At 47.5% G+C, this 19,547-nt stretch overlaps 1 protein-coding gene across 4 annotated transcripts in view; it reads right to left on the reverse strand.

The window, feature by feature from the left end:
• Nucleotides 1-19,547, reverse strand: part of ULK1 (unc-51 like autophagy activating kinase 1) — a 210,060-nt gene that overhangs the window by 175,254 nt on the left and 15,259 nt on the right. For all 4 annotated transcript variants that reach the window (XM_086942657.1, XM_086942660.1, XM_086942658.1 and 1 more), the window contains 2 exons: nucleotides 19,346-19,438; nucleotides 19,218-19,259 (listed from right to left, as the gene is read on the reverse strand). In XM_086942657.1, the coding sequence (XP_086798783.1) occupies nucleotides 19,218-19,259; nucleotides 19,346-19,438 (135 nt within the window). The remainder of the gene's footprint in view (nucleotides 1-19,217; nucleotides 19,260-19,345; nucleotides 19,439-19,547) is intronic.

Below are 19,547 nucleotides of genomic sequence, written 5' to 3' on the forward strand. Positions count from 1 at the left end.
CACATTGCTCTCAAGAGTTCCTAGACCGGTATAACTTTTCCACTTAAAAACGAGGATGAGAAATGCTTTCCACAGCATCACTCCAAACTCTACATTAATGAGGATAATGTATTGTATTGTATTGTAATTGCATTTATATAGCGCTTACTATCCCTGACGAGGAGCCTAAACGCGTTTTTGGCGAGTAGCACGCTACTCTAAAACCCATAAAGGATTAGTGGTGAATTAGTATAGAGCAAAATGAAAGTAATATGAGTGGTTATTTGGATTGAGAAGGATAGTGGAGGGATCGAAGAGGGAGAAAAGTCTGCATTTATATAGCGTTTCTTACCCCTAGTTGAAGTGCTCTTTTGGCGAGTAGCACTCTAGTCCAGAACCCATAAGGCATTAGTGAATTAGTAAAGTGGAATATGCCATTAACTGGAGTGGTGGATATGCTAGGCTGCTATTTGGATTGACAAGGATAGTGGAGGGATGTTTTGGAGCTCATGCCAGGAGAAGGAGGTTTGGGATGAGTAAAAGGGAGGTGGAGGGGGGGGGTCAGGGGGGAGGGTTTAGAAAGGCTTGTTTTGGGGGATCGGAATATAAAAGAGGTATGAGATGATGCAAGGAGGGGTAGAGTAGGGAAGAGTCTAGAAAGGGTTATTTTGGGGATAGTCGTATGGGATGAATGAGCAATTGGAGGTAGTGGATATATTGATAGAGGTATAGGGTGAGAAATAGGGTAGTGCATTGGATATGCTGAATTCGAAGAAAAGTAATAAATATATAGATCCATAAGTAAATGGAAGGTATATAGATGCATAAAGGAAGGTAGTATATGTAGATTAAAGATGCATGAAAAGAACTCCGGCATTAAAGTGTTATTGTACTTTAAATTAATTGTATTTATATATTTTTTTTGTAGGTCAATAGTGAAGCAATTGTAGTTAGTTATGATAAAATATTTACTTATTTATGCAGTCACATATATGTTTATATAAAGCAATACACCTATATAGGTACAAATAAATGCTTATATACAGAGGGATATGCTATATATTTATGTTTGCGTATGGTGGTTATGTGGGGAAGAGACAATTCTTGAGTAATTCTCTGAAGATAAGGTGATTTTCCATAGATCTTTTGTAGGGGGTAAAGAGTTCCATAGTTTGGCTGCTTGAACACAGAAGGATGTGTCACCCATGTTTTTTTTGCACATTGGGATTTTGAGGCGAGGTGCCACTCTAGAGCGGAGGTTCCTTTGTTGAAAGGATGATGGTGCTCTGTGATGAAATGACGTGTGAGAGAGCCACCCCATGACTCATCTAATCACTCAGAGAGTTGTCCGTGCCATGGTCATGAAGCAACTTTATTCCTGAAGGAGACCGGTTCAGTACCACGCATGACCGTGCTGTGTGACTAAATGACCATCGAGATCTTGTAGGGATCAAGCAGACCCACAGCACGGCTCAACTCATGACTCCGGCAGGAATCATGAAGCAACCTCATTCCCCCACACAGACTGGTTCCAAACGAGGCATGAAAGGCACACCGGGAATAACAGGTAACCTGGCCTCTTGCCTTAAATGATTTATTTTACATAAGCCTGAACGCCCAGGGCCATGCACCAGCCTCACCCTAAGGATGCCCCAGCAGGCCATGGACAGTAACTACCCATCCGGCACAGGTGGCCACATCCTGGAGAGCCTTGAAGAAAAGGAGGTCTCATTTAAAAAGCACCTGTCTCTGCTGTGGGGATCCGATACAAGGCTCTTGGGTCAGACGGCGTGTGCTTTCATTTCCTAAGGCCTCCACTAGATCTAATGACCGCACCTGGGCATGAAAACGATAAACTGATTTTATACACTCGAGTAAAGACTGCTATGATAACCACGCCTGGAGTCTGCAAAGGCACACAATATTAAACTCCACTTTTTAGGAATGAAAGATCTAAAAGGGTGACCACTTGGGTTTCATAGACCGGTCATTGTCTAACTAAACCTCACTGCTTTAACCTGGCCTAACAAGAAGCTTCAGCGGTCACACACACTCTAAGGCCTGCTGTTTCATGACCCGCAACACTATCCAAACATGATGAGAACACTTGGAAAAGTGGGGTTGCCGCACAGAATAGAGGCCCAAGATTGTCATAGAATACTTTACTAACTTTAAAATCCATATTAAGTACACAGAGGTAAGCCTACAGATGCACAGGGAGTACGCCGCTGATACACATACTGCCTACTGGATTCGTGTAGTGAATAGCATAGCAGAGGTGGTGGAAATCCATTTTCTCTTGCACCAGCGGCTGCAAGCAATGATGCCCCTGGGCTGCTGCCCGAGACTCGGAAGGGTGAGTGAAAATCATGGCCAAAGCCTAGAAGGCAAAACAAGGTGAAGATCCCTGGCAGGGAATGGAATGTGAATTGTAAGGATCTGGCAAGCAAACTCTGCCCCACATCCCAAAACACCCACACACCAAATCAGAGATTAACCAGAAAGGAAGACCTGGGGGGGTTTGAGGGGGTTAGGGGCAGCATTGGTGCTTGCACCCATACACATGTTACCCCCTCTAGCATTGGCAAGTTTACTACGAATACACGCAGCTGAATGGCAGCCCCTAAAACAATTACACTTATACCCTCACAAAACACTGATTCATGATCTTAAAGCTCTTTGTTACAAGAAACTGTTAACATTTAAGTAACCAAAAGGCAATTCAGCATCTTCTTTCTTTTTATAAACAGTTCTCTATGTGTCGCTCCATTATACAATCCGACACAACCCAGCCGAACTCTGGTTCTCAAGGCCACTCAAATGTTGTCGACTCCTGTTCAAAGAACTCTATGTTCCTTAAAAACACACCTCCTGGTTGTGCCTCCAGTTAGTTACATGTAAAAACCCAGCCGACCTGTCAAACAGGATTTGACATTCATGCAGGATTTGGCAAAAATGTCAAAAGGATGCTCACAAACCCACCATGTATATTCTATCAGATTCAGAGGAGTCATTTCTGCCCACTCAGGTGAGTTTATTGTTAGCTCCTGGGAGGCACTTCATACCTTGTTCACACCAATTCAAATGCTAATTACTGGCTAGCAGGAGGGCAAATACCAACTTCAAGCAGCGAAAAGTTAACTTTCTAAAAGTTACTTTTCCTTAATATTAACTAAAACAAAGTCAACTTTTTTTCTAGTTTTGGTTCTACTTTACCATATCCACCTGGAAATCTACGGGGAAAGTAAAATAATAGTGCATTCAACTTGAAAAAAAATAGCAAACTTTCTATGATAAAATTCAATGTTAAATTCATTTTAAATGTAGGACAAAAAAGAAAATGCTCCATTAGCTTCATTTTAATTAAATATTTAATTAATTTAATTATAAATGTAATTATACAGAGTTAAATTAACAATATTTTTTAAATATTTATTTAAAAATATCCAATCTAAAGTAAAATGTTTATATTTATTTACTTTTTAACATTTACAAAATGTATGCATATAATTACTCTAAAATCAGTTAATTATTTTGGAAAAATATAATTACATATACTTTTACATAAAAAATGTTATTAAAATATTTTAACCTAAAAAAATGTTGTTTATTTTTTTAACGAATACATTAATGGTAAATAATTATGTAAAAAGTCAAAATACATGAATGTAACTCCACGTTATTTCTTATGGGGTTCTATTGTAAGTCCCTGCCTCCTTTATTTTCTATGGGAGGGTGTTGCAGTATCGGCAGTAGGCCATATGTGGTGCTGGACTTACTACTTCTGCTTTTGGCAGTCGTAACTTGCACTCGTATATTTGGCTCCACCTCCAGTTTCAGGGAATGGAGACGTGCAAGTCTACACTGCTGAGTAACTTTACACTCGTAAACAGTAGTAAAGTTACATAAAGTGTGAGAGTACACCGACATGTGTAACTTACTCACTAGTGTAAGTTACCGCTGTGAATAGCCCTGAGCAACTTAAGCCTGTCGGTATCAACAGTATTTCCTATCTGGCGACATCTATCGTATTTACCAGCATTTCAGTGTTAATCACTCAGCAGTCTTAAGACCCCTGCTGTTTGCCGTCCCTTCAAATCGATTTTATTCCATCCCCAGCCCAGTCTGCACAAGGATGCATGCTTTGTCCGTCAAGAAAATCATTATCACGGAGGAGAGGAGATGGAGTCGGACATCAAACATGATACCTATTTATTCTGTACATCCATTTCATGCACACGAGGTATTACCAGTGAGTATCGAATAGAACCCTTTACTGTGATTTCCAAGTCTGCGCCCCAGACCTACCGACTCCCCTCTCATCCTACTTCGAGCATCTCCCGGCAGATGGCTGGTGTGTTGATGAGGTTGATGTATGACTGACACCAAGGTTCTCGATTTTATTTTTAAGGAAACGGAGAGGATTGGGTTAATCCTGCCGGCAGAGAGGGAAAGGATACCAGAGGTGGGGGCTGGGTGTCCCACTGCCAGTACTGCAGCCTCCTCTGGAATGTTCACCTTCTGCTAGTATAGAATGGATATGTACATCCAGCAGAATGCAAAAGGGTAAACTGGAAATACAACCACGCATTCTGGCCCGAGGCCCTGGGGAGGCGGAGGTGGCTGGGCATGAGGGGCAAAGATGGTATGGCCCCATTGGGAAGTGGAGGGGGCTGAATCACATACATGAAATGTCATGTCTTGAACACTTTGACGAGTCCAGTTGGGACCCTTTCTATTCTTATCATGAGCTTGCAGACTCTTATCTCCTTCTATTAGAGGGTATGACGTTTAGACACTAGCTGAAGTGTTAGCATCATGAGCGCCTCCTATCTGTTGTTTATATTTAGGACACTTACAGTGAAAGCCGACATTTTTAATCTTATTTCTGCATAATGGCAAATTATCTACATGTAAATGGAGATAATGCATTTATAACCGTACTTGTTTTGCCTGGTTTGGTCTTAAGTTTCTCTGAACTTACAAGCAGGAGATACAATTGGTGATCAGATAGATACCTGATTGTAGTATCAGCCCATTAATTGGAGGCTTTGCGATGGGACCTTCAAGCCAGGGGTCCTCTGGTTGTCTGCTCCGGAAGCATTGTAGAGAAGTGGCCTTCAGCCTGGAATTACTTCTCATAGCTGGGCAAGCGCTACGACAGAGTATAGCTAAACAGATTTTTATTATAAACCAGAGAAGGTATGCTGTAGGAGCCATTTCAAGTAGGCTTGCTATTTTCTGCTTATGCTAAAATGTAGTATAGCGCTTCCAAGTAGTGATAGGGTGTTAGTATGCCTACTTGCTAGTCCGGTTAGGAAGGTTTATATTGTTTTTGCTTGTCATGTCAGGCACTGCCACATTTATTTTCACTTTCTGTGTGATTACTGTTCATATTCTAAGCACTAGAGGGTTTTAATAATAAAGATTTTAAAGTGTTATCCTGTGTTTCATAGTGGTATTTTGAATGTGTTCTTCATTTCCAAAAGAGGTTTTTGAGTTTCACTCTGTTTATGTAGTAGGACGAATTGTGACCAGAAAACACCACCTCAACAATATCTCAAAAAGGATTGAGTACGGGTTGCATTCCAACTTCATTTCTAATTTGTGTTGGAGCACTGAACTAAGTCCTTGCACCAGGGGGTTAGAAATCTGACCCCCGCAGCTCTTGGGGACCATCAGATCATGACAGTCAAACTATGAATGGCTCCCTGCCTCTTTGTCTCACATGGCCTTCTCTGCTCCATACTTCTTTGTCACACACTACTTTCTCTACTCCCTGCCTGTCTTGCACACTGCCTTCTCTGCTCTTACATACTGCCCTCTCAGCACCCTAACTTCTCCAATGACACATTCAACCCTGCTTCCTAGCCCTTCTCCTCAAACACTTTGCCACACAGCTCTCTCAGTTGCTCTACTGCCCTTTCTACTCCATGCTTAAACATCTCTGCAGTAAGCCCATTGACTGATACACTGCCCTCCTCTTCTCTGCTCCCAGAAAACATAGGGCTCCTCAGCTAAAATGTTGGTGGCGCCAAGACCCAGTGCTCCACAGAACTTGATGTGTATGTTATCATCGCCTTCTTGATCTCTGCCTGTACTAGGGCATCTAAAGCCAACGGAGCAGGGTTCACATCAAGTGCTAACATGGCGGCTAGTGACATTCTCATTTAATCGGCTACAGCTTCATCTCTGAATTACATCTATGATCCCAGATCCTGCTGCATGACCAGGATGCTAACAGCCGAATGTCCCTGCTCTTCCAGCCCAGAGTATTTTAGGAACCAGCCCTTACACAAGTCAGCTTCCAGCTCAAAAGAACCACTGGGTGTCAGATGTCCAAGTCGGCTCTCATCTGTATGCTAGCTTGGGGGTTCACTATACAAGGGACCAAAGAGAGCGGTCGAACATATCTGTTAGCTCAAGTGCAATCTATAGCGAGTACTGGCTCCAAGCACCGCCTTCTATCAAAGCTGTATTCATGCCGGTCCGGCCCGTACTGGCTCCAAGCACCGCCTTCTACCAAAGCTGCATTCATGGTGGTGCGGCCCGTACTGGCTCCAAGCACCGCCTTCTACCAAAGCTGCATTCATGGTGGAGCGGCCCGTACTGGCTCCAAGCACCGCCTTCTACCAAAGCTGCATTCATGCCGGTCCGGCCCGTACTGGCACCAAGCACCGCCTTCTACCAAAGCTGCATTCATGCCGGTCCGGCCCGTACTGGCTCCAAGTACCGCCTTCTACCAAAGCTGTATTCATGCCGGTCCGGCCCGTACTGGCTCCAAGCACCGCCTTCTACAAAAGCTGCATTCATGCCGGTCCGGCCCGTACTGGCTCCAAGCACCGCCTTCTACCAAAGCTGCATTCATGCTTGTCCGGCCCGTACTGGCTCCAAGCACCGCCTTCTACCAAAGCTGCATTCATGCCGGTCCGGCCCGTACTGGCTCCAAGCACCGCCTCCTACCAAAGCTGCATTCATGCTGGTCCGGCCCGTACTGGCTCCAAGCACCGTCTTCTACCAAAGCTGTATTCATGCCAGTCCGGCTCGTACTGGCTCCAAGCACCGCCTTCTACCAAAGCTGTATTCATGCTGGTCCGGCCCGTACTGGCTCCAAGCACCGCCTTCTACAAAAGCTGCATTCATGCTGGTCCGGCCCGTACTGGCTCCAAGCACCGCCTCCTACCAAAGCTGCATTCATGCTGGTCCGGCCCGTACTGGCTCCAAGCACCGTCTTCTACCAAAGATGCATTCATGCCGGTCCGGCCCGTACTGGCTCCAAGCACCGCCTTCTACCAAAGCTGTATTCATGCCGGTCCGGCCCGTACTGGCTCCAAGCACCGCCTTCTACCAAAGCTGCATTCATGCTGGTCCGGCCCGTACTGGCTCCAAGCACCGCCTTCTACAAAAGCTGCATTCATGCTGGTCCGGCCCGTACTGGCTCCAACACCGCCTTCTACAAAAGCTGCATTCATGCCGGTCTGGCCCGTATTGGCTCCAAGCACCGCCTCCTACCAAAGCTGCATTCATGCTGGTCTGGCCCATACTGGCTCCAAGCACCGCCTCCTACCAAAGCTGCATTCATGCCGGCCCGGCCCGTACTCACTCCAAGCACCGCCTTCTACCAAAGCTGCATTCATGGTGGTCTGGGCCGTACTGGCTCCAAGCACCGCCTTCTACCAAAGCTGCATTCATGCTGGTCCGGCCCATACTGGCTCCAAGCACCGCCTTCTACCAAAGCTGCATTCATGCTGGTCCGGCCCGTACTAGCTCCAAGGACCGCCTCCTACCAAAGCTGCATTCATGCTGGTCCGGCCGGTACTGGCTCCAAGCACCGCCTTCTACCAAAGCTGCATTCATGCCGGTCCGGCCCGTACTGGCTCCAAGCACCGCCTTCTACAAAAGCTGCATTCATGCTGGTCCGGCCCGTACTGGCTCCAACACCGCCTTCTACAAAAGCTGCATTCATGCCGGTCTGGCCCGTATTGGCTCCAAGCACCGCCTCCTACCAAAGCTGCATTCATGCTGGTCTGGCCCGCACTGGCTCCAAGCACCGCCTCCTACCAAAGCTGCATTCATGCCGGTCCGGCCCGTACTCACTCCAAGCACCGCCTTCTACCAAAGCTGCATTCATGGTGGTCTGGGCCGTACTGGCTCCAAGCACCGCCTTCTACCAAAGCTGCATTCATGCTGGTCCGGCCCATACTGGCTCCAAGCACCGCCTTCTACCAAAGCTGCACTCATGCTGGTCCGGCCCGTACTAGCTCCAAGGACCGCCTCCTACCAAAGCTGCATTCATGCTGGTCGGGCCCGTACTGGCTCCAAGCACCGCCTTCTACCAAAGCTGCATTCATGCCGGTCCGTACTAGCTCCAAGCACCGCCTCCTATCAAAGCTGCATTCATGCTGGTCCGGTCCGTACTGGCTCCAAGCACCGCCTCCTACCAAAGCTGCATTCATGCTGGTCTGGCACAAAGTGTGCACTCTACTGCTAGCAAGAAGCAGCTGCACCAACTTCCCTTTTCAGAGCCACCAAGACATCAGAAACCACAACAATGCAAGCACTTTTGCTTTCTTTCAGTCAATAAATTGACATTCAATGGGTCTGCCACAACCCCACCTTTGAGAACCATGTTTGTAGAACGGCATCAATGATTATTCCACAGCTGGAGGGGGGTGGGAATAACTTTCCAAGAGCGTGGCAGAAGGCAAAATAGAGCCAATCCGCTCCCACATCTTCTGGGACAAACTAATGATTATAGGTGGACACAGAACAAGCCCATTGGATCCACAGCCCAATCAGATACATTAGTGGAAAAACACACATCATTTGCAATGGTGGCTCCTCGAGAAGCCAGGCAACTCGTAGTTAGAAGGATATACAACATAGCACAGCAGTAATAACTACAGCAAGGACTGTTTGTGTAAGCTAAGCTACTCTCACACAAGAAGTGTGAGACAAATGGGGAAGAAATCACATGTAAATAAATGGCAAAGCATTTGCAACAACATTTGCCATTTATTAAACAACAGGGAAATGCTGAGGCGGCATTTTAGAACAGTCAGAGGTAAAGTCAACCATGAATTTGTCTGTACATCTTGCAATACTTCCCTCAATGCACCCGGGTGCAGTTTACTTCACAGTACCCTGATTTCGTGCTAGAAAATGGCAACCCACTGTCTGTCCACGGACTGCCAGAGATACGAAGGCCATCTCCCACTGGGGAAGCTATAGACAAGCAAATCCTTTTGGGAAAGGCCAACTCTGGAACTTGTCCGGTCCAAACAGAAGGAACCCTAGCATGCCCAGAGCTGAACGCGAGGTGATCTAGAGAGAACACAATAGAAACACGGAACTCCGGCCCAATGGTAGAGGCTCCAACAGCCGGCTTCAGTTCCCCAGAATGAACACCCTGCAGTTCCCTTCAGATGCTTATGTGATCCTGGGCATGCCCCAGACATACCAGAAACGACCGCGAGAGATTGTTGAACATAGCATTGCAGCTTGGCCCTGAAGCACGTCTTTCCTTCTGTTATGTGCTTCAGATTATGGTCCCTCCTGGGGGTGTCGGTCGCAAAGGTGTTGCAGGCGTCCTTCAGGTACCTCCATTTTGTTATTCTACTGGCACTTCTATGGTTTGGAATCTGCCAGTCGCTGCAGCAGCTTTGGCATTGTGGGGGAAGTGACAGGAATGTAATGTTAATTCCTTCTTATCCCTTCCCATGGGTCATCAAAGCATGTCCGGCCTATTTAAAATCCAGATCTTAGCTTTACGAAAGACGCATGTTTACATGGACGACAAAGGGCCCTCCAGGTCCGGATTTACAGAATTTGCCTGCTTTCATTTTAGTATAGATAGGCAAAGGGCTCTCTCGCTTCTGTAGGTTCTGTTTAGCACTTGCAATTTTACTGAGCATTTCTCTAAGCTTTCCTGTGATCTCCCTTGACTGTTATTATGAATGTTTTTTTTGCTACTATTTTGATAATCATGTGTCAGTGTGCATGTTATCCGGTTATTGGTATCTTTTATAAAGTGTATGATGCATGACCTCCCGCTGCTGCTACAATGAATGGGGCCTTTTGCTACTACTTTTTTATATATCACTAATCATGCCGTTGTGCTTACTTCTTACTTCTCAATGGTGTCTTTTGCAATCTGCGTGTTACTTTTTTTGAATTCCGGGTGCTCTTTTTATTGTGAATGTTGGCCATGAGCTTAATTAATCATGCAAATCAAAATACATTTAAACTTAAAACTTACAGAAGACATTCTGCATCAGATGAATATTGTGGTGGTCGTGGGGTCCATGGCCGTTACCTCCCTTTTTACCCCGTTCATAATTCACCGCAGCCAGTGCGTAGTTCAAGTAGATTCAACATCAATCACAAAACCCAAGCCTAGAAATACCCACACGTGTTCGTCTGTCTGGCACCCAATGAAACTTTAATCGCCAGACTGGGGTTCCACATCACTGTCCCACTTAGCCGTCACACTGAACCCAGATTGATGATTAGTACTATGTGTACCTGCAGGGTCTTCGCCTACAGCATAGGAACTCGACCTGCAAGGCGCTGTTGTGTAGCATTTTAGAATCCAAGCGTAATTTACCGATTCATGCCCTTATATAGGTACAATTCACATTGCCCTTATCTAGGCATAGAAATCATAACCATATTTAGACATGGCCCAAGCAGTCCAAATACAGGCATGGCTACTTCCACTAGTTCCAATAAGCCGCAACGATTTCTTGGAAAACTCGGCTTCACCAGTCAGGGACATCCCCTTGCTTGAATATTGATTTGTCCTAGAAATCATGGCGTTTTCAAAGAACTACCATTCTCTTGGGGTTCTTTGGTGACGTTATTATGTGCGACTTTACATCAAACCAGGCACCTTCAAGGTATAAATATGCCTGCACTTGCCCTAGCAAACACACGGTGGTTCGGAGCAGCTCGACTATCTACTTGCCAGACGCAGCTCGCTACAGCAAGTGCTGAAGGAAGCCGAACCTCCAGCTGACGCACTGACAGAGAGGCTGCCTTCCTCTCGCTGAGAATCCAGCTCCAGTGTTTCCAAGCTCTACTTGCGGGGTGTTAGGAAATAGAGTATCGAGACAGAGATACCAGACCTCCTTCATTCTAAAACCAAGGTTCGGAGCTGATTAGACCCTAAGAGAAATCTTGGATAGATTCTTGGCAAAGAAACTAAACCTATGCTACACCATACTTACTTCTTCCCTCGTACTAGACTTAGGTTAGGTACATCGGGGTAGGCGTATTTTAGAAGCACCAGTTGAGTACTTTTATCTTTTGTTATTTATGTATGTATTTTATGGCTTAGAAACCATTACATGCTTTTACAGTATTATTTTATAATACTCTTCTTGCTGCACACATTATACTTTACAGTCAGTATTACGATTGTAGCAGTTCATTTCTTTTGCATGAGAAAGAAGACTGTTCAATAAATCCTTTTATTAAAACGTCCGTCACTCTATTTCTCTGCACCTCTGTTGAAACGAAGCATGCACGATTGACTGAGTGAAATATCTATCTATTGTTTCCACGACTCTGAAGATACGTTTACTCTTGGGGAAACAAAGTTGTCATGTTTATGCGGTTGTCAGAAACGAATCCCTTCTTGTGTATTCGAGAACGTTTCTAGTGACCTCTGAGCTAGCTGGCACTCACAATTAAGTCTGATATATTCGATAGAGACCTAGTCGACCTAAGTCCTACGTCAAATCTATAGGATATATTATTCCAATGCGCAGAGCCTATTGGGAATATAGGAACTACACTACAGTTCCAACATACTGAAGATGAAAAGAAAACGAAAGAACACTCATCCCTCATCACATTCAAGACAGAAGGTAACCTTCACAAAACTGGACCTGGAAAGATCAATTCTGCTTTTTATACATGGCTCCTACAGAGAAAAGTGGACTTGTTTCACCCAGACTCATTAGCCTTCCTTCCCTGTGAGGTAAAACTAGTCCTACATGAGGAACGGCAGTGCCTTTACTCACAGGGCTCTAATTTTTACTCAGAGAGTAGTCTTATCGCTTCTGCATTGCATGTCTGGCAAACGCAAGGATACAGGGACGGTCAAACGCACTGTGTGCTCGGATCCACTCCCTGTTAAATCAAATGTTGCCCAGACTGGGCCATTCACAATACCTCCCAGCTGTGCAGGTGATGGGACGGAAGCAAAAAAGAACAATTATTGGACGCAAAGCAAAAAAGAACAATTATTGGACGCAATGCTGAACATCATCAAACATTCACCCCCAGAAAAGAGATCGGTCCCTAAATGCATTGCTTTTTTGCCCACCATGCCATTCCAGTGTCAGAAAAAGTGGTAACGTTTTCAACAGAAAGAAGAAAGCGAAGATTGGCAGAGCGCAGTCCTCAAGCATCTGAAACACTTGTAAACATGTAGGTACCTCCCAATAAGGTGGGTAGCGCCGCGAGGCCAACAATGGTAATTCGACAATTCTACAGGAGGTAACAGAAAACTGAGCCTCTCCTTCCTTGGATCGGTCATAAAAGCAAGAGATCCCACTGCAGTGCAATGGTAACTGTGGACAACAGTCTGCTGTGTGATGGGAAGCACTGGCTCCCACTGCACTGCACTGGGAACTGTGGCGATGACACTAGGGGGATGAGAAGCACTGGCTCACACTGCACTGCGAACAGCAGTCTGCCGTGTGATGGGAAGCACAGGCTCCCACTGCAATGCACTGGTAACTGTGGGCAACAGTCTACTGCGCGATGGGAAGCACTGGCTCCCATTGCAGTGCACTGGTAACTGTGGGCCATAGACTACTGCATGATGGGAAGCACTGGCTCCCACTGCAGTGCACTGGTAACTGTGGGCAACAGTCTGCTTTGTGATGGTAAGCACTGGCTCCCACTGCAGTGCACTGGTAACTGTGGGCAACAGTCTGCTGTGTGATGGTAAGCACTGGCTCAGACTGCAATGCACTGGTAACTGCGGGCAACAGTCTACTGCGCGAGGGGAAGCACTGGCTCTCACTGCACTGGTAACTGTGGGCAACAGTCTGCTGTGTGATGGGAAGCACTGGCTCCCACTGCAGTGCACTTGTAACTGTGGGCAACAGTCTGCTGTGTGATGGGAAGCACTGGCTCCCACTGCACTGCACTGGTAACTGTGGGCAACAGTCTGCTGTGTGATGGGAAGCACTGGCTCCCACTGCACTGCACTGGTAACTGTGGGCAACAGTCTGCTGTGTGATGGGAAGCACTGGCTCCCACTGCACTGCACTGGTAACTGTGGGCAACAGTCTACTGCGCGATGGGAAACACTGGCTCCCACTGCACTGGTAACTGTGGACAACAGTCTGCTGTGTGATGGGAAGCACTAGCTCCAACAGCAGTGCACCGGGAACTATGGACAACAGTCTGCTGTGCGATGGGAAGCACTGACTCCCACTGCAGTGCACTGGGAACTGTGGACAACAGTCTGCTGTGCGATGGGAAGCACCGGATCCCACTGCAGTGCTCAGGGAACCGTGGACAATAGTCTGCTGTGTGATGGGAAGCACTGGATCGCACTGCAGTGCTCTGGGAACCGTGGACAACAGTCTGTTGTGCGATGGGAAGCACTGGCTCCCACTGCAGTGCTCAGGGAACTGTGGACAATAGTCTGCTGTGTGATGGGAAGCACTGGATCGCACTGCAGTGCTCTGGGAACCGTGGACAATAGTCTGCTGTGCGATGGGAAGCCCTGACTCCCACTGCAGTGCACTGGGAACTGTGGACAACAGTCTGCTGTGCGATCGGAAGCACTGGATCCCACTGCAGTGCTCTGGGAACCGTGGACAATAGTCTGCTGTGCGATGGGAAGCACTGACTCCCACTGCAGTGCACTGGGAACTGTGGACAACAGTCCACTATGCGATGGGAAGCACTGGCTCCCACTGCAGAGGAATGGGAACTGTGGACAACAGTCCACTATGCGATGGGATGCACTGGCTCCCACTGCAGTACACTGGGAACTGTGGACAACAGTCTGCTGTGCGATGTGAAGCACTGGATCCCACTGCAGTGCTCTGGGAACCGTGGACAATAGTCTGCTGTGCGATGGGAAGCACTGACTCCCCCTGCAGTGCACTGGGAACTGTGGACAACAGTCCACTATGCGATGGGAAGCACTGGCTCCCACTGCAGAGGAATGGGAACTGTGGACAACAGTCCACTATGCGATGGGAAGCACTGGCTCCCACTGCAGTGCACTGGGAACTGTGGACAACAGTCTGCTGTGCGATGGGAAGCACTGGATCCCACTGCAGTGCTCTGGGAACCGTGGACAATAGTCTGCTGTGCGATGGGAAGCACTGACTCCCACTGCAGTGCACTGGGAACTGTGGACAACAGTCCACTATGCGATGGGAAGCACTGGCTCCCACTGCAGAGGAATGGGAACTGTGGACAACAGTCCACTATGCGATGGGAAGCACTGGCTCCCACTGCAGAGGAATGGGAACTGTGGACAACAGTCCACTATGCGATGGGAAGCACTGGCTCCCACTGCAGTGCTCAGGGAACCGTGGACAATAGTCCGCTGTGTGATAGGAAGCACTGGCTCCCACTGCAGTGCTCTGGGAACCGTGGACAATAGTCCGCTGTGTGATAGGAAGCACTGGATCCCACTGCAGTGCTCTGGGAACTGTGGACAACAGTCTGTTGTGCGATGGGAAGCACTGGCTCCCACTACAGTGCACTGGGAACCGTGGACAATAGTCTGCTGTGTGATGGGAAGCACTGGATCCCACTGCAGTGCTCTGGGAACCGTGGACAACAGTCTGTTGTGCGATGGGAAGCACTGGCTCCCACTGCAGTGCTCAGGGAACTGTGGACAATAGTCTGCTGTGTGATGGGAAGCACTGGATCGCACTGCAGTGCTCTGGGAACCGTGGACAATAGTCTGCTGTGCGATGGGAAGCACTGACTCCCACTGCAGTGCTCTGGGAACCGTGGACAATAGTCTGCTGTGCGATGGGAAGCACTGACTCCCACTGCAGTGCACTGGGAACTGTGGACAACAGTCCACTATGCGATGGGAAGCACTGGCTCCCACTGCAGAGGAATGGGAACTGTGGACAACAGTCCACTATGCGATGGGAAGCACTGGCTCCCACTGCAGTGCACTGGGAACTGTGGACAACAGTCTGCTGTGCAATGAGAAGCACTGGATCCCACTGCAGTGCTCAGGGAACCGTGGACAACAGTCCGCTGTGTGATAGGAAGCACTGGCTCCCACTGCAGAGCACTGGGAACTGGTACATGATGTACCTAATGGGTTTTACCCATTCTGGGCCTATGCGAAACGGCGTTGCTACAAAACGTCCTTGTCATACACATTGCAGATATCATCTGCTCATGGAGTCCACATTTCTATTTACACAGTTTTCTGTATGATTAAGATTCACGTATATCTTCTAGCATCGAGTAAGTAAATGTAAATCTATAAAACATGCTGCCGTTGGAACGAAGCTTTTCACTCACTACACTACATCAAATGTAAAATGCTCTAACATCCACTGAAGTGGTCCGTGCTATGCCGACATCCAAATTTCATACAAATTACTGAAGACAAATGTTAAGTTTGCGCTTACAGAAGGCTACTGTGAAGGACTGCCTTTCCCACTATGGTTCAATCAACTACCCTACAGGACTGCATAACTAACAATGCAGTTAATGCGAATGGAATGTCAACGCCTAAACAGGACAGAGCTGCATTTCCCAGACAGCTGCGTAAAGAAAATGGCATTTTCAGCAGGGATGGACCTTAATTCCCAGAAGGAAGTGCCCATTCCCAAGAGGGAAAAGCAGGCCTCGAAAAACCATAACAATATTACATACCTGGTGGCTTAAATAATCTACTCGACCTAATTGTAATGCTCTTGACCCATAAACTGGTTTCAAATTATGTCAAATATTTTAATTCACCGAGCCACAATTTTCTTCATCATCACATATGAGAGAATCTTCAAATACGCGAGTTCAGCATGTCTGCGGTACAAAAAAACTCTTGTTTGATAGACTAAACTTTTGCTCCATAAATAACACAAATTTAGCCACATATAGGATACAAATGACCCTTGATTTGCTTCTCAGTTCAGTAACAGCATTGTCATCAGGACAGGAGCAGACATGTTTCTCACATCATGTTTAAAATGTTTAAAACCATAATAAATACATAACTAAATCATAAAATGGTAGCACACAGTCATTTGGAATCAGTAGATTTGACATTGAAAGGGCCACATATTTCCCACTGGCATTCAGTTTTACTGATAACACTATATAGTGTACAAACAATGCTTGTAAATCGAACTTCTGTAAATATTTGTCATTTGCACATCAAGTAAAGTGTTCTGATTTCTTTTGCTCCTATTGAAATCTTTGTTTGCATCACACTCCTCAATTACAAAAAAATGTGTTTTCATAATTCCCGATATATTTTGAAATATTTGTACTATTTATTTACAAGCTATTTAAATGCTATGTTAGCAAAAAAACCAGACATCTTACAGCCTTTGGTTTCACGATGAATGTCAAACAGTTCACATGACAAAAAACTCTAACTGTAGTAAGAGAAAGAAAAATAAACTCCATTTTCCAAGCAGCAATCAGTAAAAAGACAAAGTGACATTTGACCTGTTTCCTTGAACAAACAGCAAATGTGTCAAGATAAAAACAAGATTTAAAGACATCTTTATTGCTCATTCACTTTCTGAATCAACAGAACACCTGTTTCTTTCCAGATTATGTTCACTTGCTGGACCTGATAAAATCTGACTCACCATGGGGCAAGTAGATTTTTCGAGGCCTAAAAATGGAAAAAGTGCGCTAAAAAAGTTCCCAGTCCTCAGCAAGCCATAATAAGTTCCCATAGCAAGCGGGCCAGAACTTCACTTAGTTTCCCAAAGTGACCATGAAAGAAGCATCGGAGAGGGTGCAGGCAGGAGTGCATGTGGTACCGCATCAAGCGTGTCCCCGTCAGCCAGTCCCTGCTTCTTAGCAGGTGCCATGTGTGATAAGGAGCCACTGGCATGAAGGGGTGGAGAAAAAGGGAGGACGGGGTTGCACCAGGGGAGGAAAGAAGGGAATGAAGGAGGGAGAGCAGGGGATGAAGGCCATGGGGGTCAGGGGGCAGGAGTGAGGCGGGAGAGCAGGGGGTGAAGGCCATGGGGGTCAGGGGGCCGGAGTGAGGCAGAAGAGGGAGAGCAGGGGTGATGGTTGGAGAGAGTGCAGAGGGTGAAAGCAGACAACCGAATTTAACTGAAGGCAAGAGAAAGTAGGGGTGAAACTAAGAGGGGAGAATGGGATTGAAGGTATGGGGAGGAGAGCAGCGTATGGGGTGTAAAGGCAAAGATATGGGAAGAAGAGCAGAGTTCGGAGAGGAAAAGCTGAAGCAAAAAGCTGGGCAGAGAAGGGATAAGGCAGAGGAGAGCAGTAGTGATGGTGGAGGAAATAGGGTTGAAGGAGAAGCAGGACTGAAGGTGTGAGAGAAGGTGCGACGGCATAACTGAAGGTAGGAGAGAGAAGGTATCAAAAGCAGGGTTGAAGGAAGGACAGAAGGTACGAGAGCGCAGGGCTGAAGTTAGGAGATAGAAGGTAAGAGAAGGGAGGAGGAGGAGTAAAAATAGGAGAGGGGGAGCAGGTAGGGGGGGAGAAAATGGCCAAGGCAGGGGAGAGCAGTAGTTAAAGTCAGAGAAGCAGGGGAGAGCAGTAGTTAAAGTCAGAGAAGCACGGGTGAAGGTGAGGGAAGCAGAGGTGAAGGTGGAGGAAGCAGAGGTGAAGGTGGAGGAAGCAGAGGTGAAGGTGGAGGAAGCAGAGGTGAAGGTGGGGGAAGCGGGGGTTAAGGTGGAGGAAGCAGAGGTGAAGGTGGAGGAAGCAGAGGTGAAGGTGGGGGAAGCAGAGGTGAAGGTGGGGGAAGCAGGGGTGAAGGTGGGGGAAGCAGAGGTGAAGGTGGGGGAAGCAGAGGTGAAGGTGGGGGAAGCAGAAGTGAAGGTTGGGGGAGCAGAGGTGAAGGTGGGGGAAGCAGAGGTGAAGGTGGGGGAAGCAGAGGTGAAGGTGGGGGAAGCAGAGGTGAAGGTGGGGGAAGCAGAGGTGAAGGTGGGGGAAGCAGAGGTGAAGGTGGGGGAAGCAGGGGTGAAAGTACGCGTGAGCAGGGTTTGAAGTTAGGAGAGAGAAGGTAGCAGAGAGATAAGGGAAGGGAAGAGGAGTAGAAAAGATAGGAGAGGGAGAGCATGGGTGACGGCAGGAGAGGATAAAGAATGGGGTGGGATGGGGAGGGAAAACGGAGTTTGAAAGAATGGGAGTGCAAGTGGGTGAAAGGCAGGAGGGGCTGGTCTGGAAAGGATAGCGGGTAGGATCCGATGAACACTTGGAGGGCAAAAAAGAGGAAAATATGTAGGGTGAAAGAAACCCAGGAGTATTCAAAGCATGGGCAGGGATGCACTCCTAATGTTTCCAGCTATACCAGAAGCACAAACCACAATACCCCCCCCCCCCCCCTCCCCAAAGCTTGAACAAGAAAACTCCATCTTAGCAGCCGTTTACATAATGTTCGCTTCCAGCACGCATTAGCAATTCACGAGAAACCCGGAGCACAATTTTAAGCAAAGGCGAAGGAGTCAAGACCCTGATACATTTCCCATCAGACCCCAGAGACCCCCAGAGCACCCTGCCTCGCCCACAGGCGCCTCTTTCAGATGACCCCACGCAGGCTGTGCTGCACGCGCCGCGGGGTTTAAAGCACAGCAGTGGGTGTCACAGGATCGATCAAGGAGGGCCCCCTGTGCTGCTTCTAGCAGGAGAGTATGGGACAAGGTGAGCAAGGCCCGTGATGGAGCTTGCATATACAGACCCGACGCCTTTGCCTCGATCAAGAAATCTTTAACCCTGCCTCTCTGACCGCAGGTTCCCTCGCTTACAGCGCTTACGAGCTCTGTTTTTCAGCCAAAGCGATTAGATACCCTTGGGCTTAACGCGCTCTATAAATTCATTTTTCATTTCATTATGTTACTGTAATCAGAGAAAACATATTCTTGACAGACTGAATATGAGCCCTGAAATGGCACAGATGTTTGCGCCTCAGCAGCTGTAAACCAAGGCCCAGCATCAACCTGGACTTCAAGTACAAGACAACGTCCAAAGCCACAGCTGGGTCACAACACACGAGGGGGGGGGGGGGGGGGGGGGCTTACCTGGAAGTCGTAGAGCGCCACGATGTTTTCATGCTTCAGCTCCTGCAGAAAGAAAGCACACGGTGAGTTCCAGCTGCCGTGTGCAGGTCGCTCGGTAGCCAGGCTGGGCCTGCAGCCGCTCCACTCACCTTCAGGATTTTAATCTCCTTGCCCAGCAGGGCCTGGGACTTGGCCAGGTTCTTCTTGTTGATGCACTTCACCGCCACCTCCACTTCCGGTTTCTGGAAGGAAAGGGAGACATGCCTCAGTCGGTGGTTCAGCTCTGAACACACACTTTAAACAAACAAACACTGGTTCCCGCAGCGGCCCCTGCTCCAGGGTCGCATGCCC

Source organism: Lissotriton vulgaris, chromosome 11, assembly GCF_964263255.1.
Source record: "Lissotriton vulgaris chromosome 11, aLisVul1.2, whole genome shotgun sequence".
Taxonomy (NCBI): Eukaryota; Metazoa; Chordata; class Amphibia; order Caudata; family Salamandridae; genus Lissotriton; species Lissotriton vulgaris.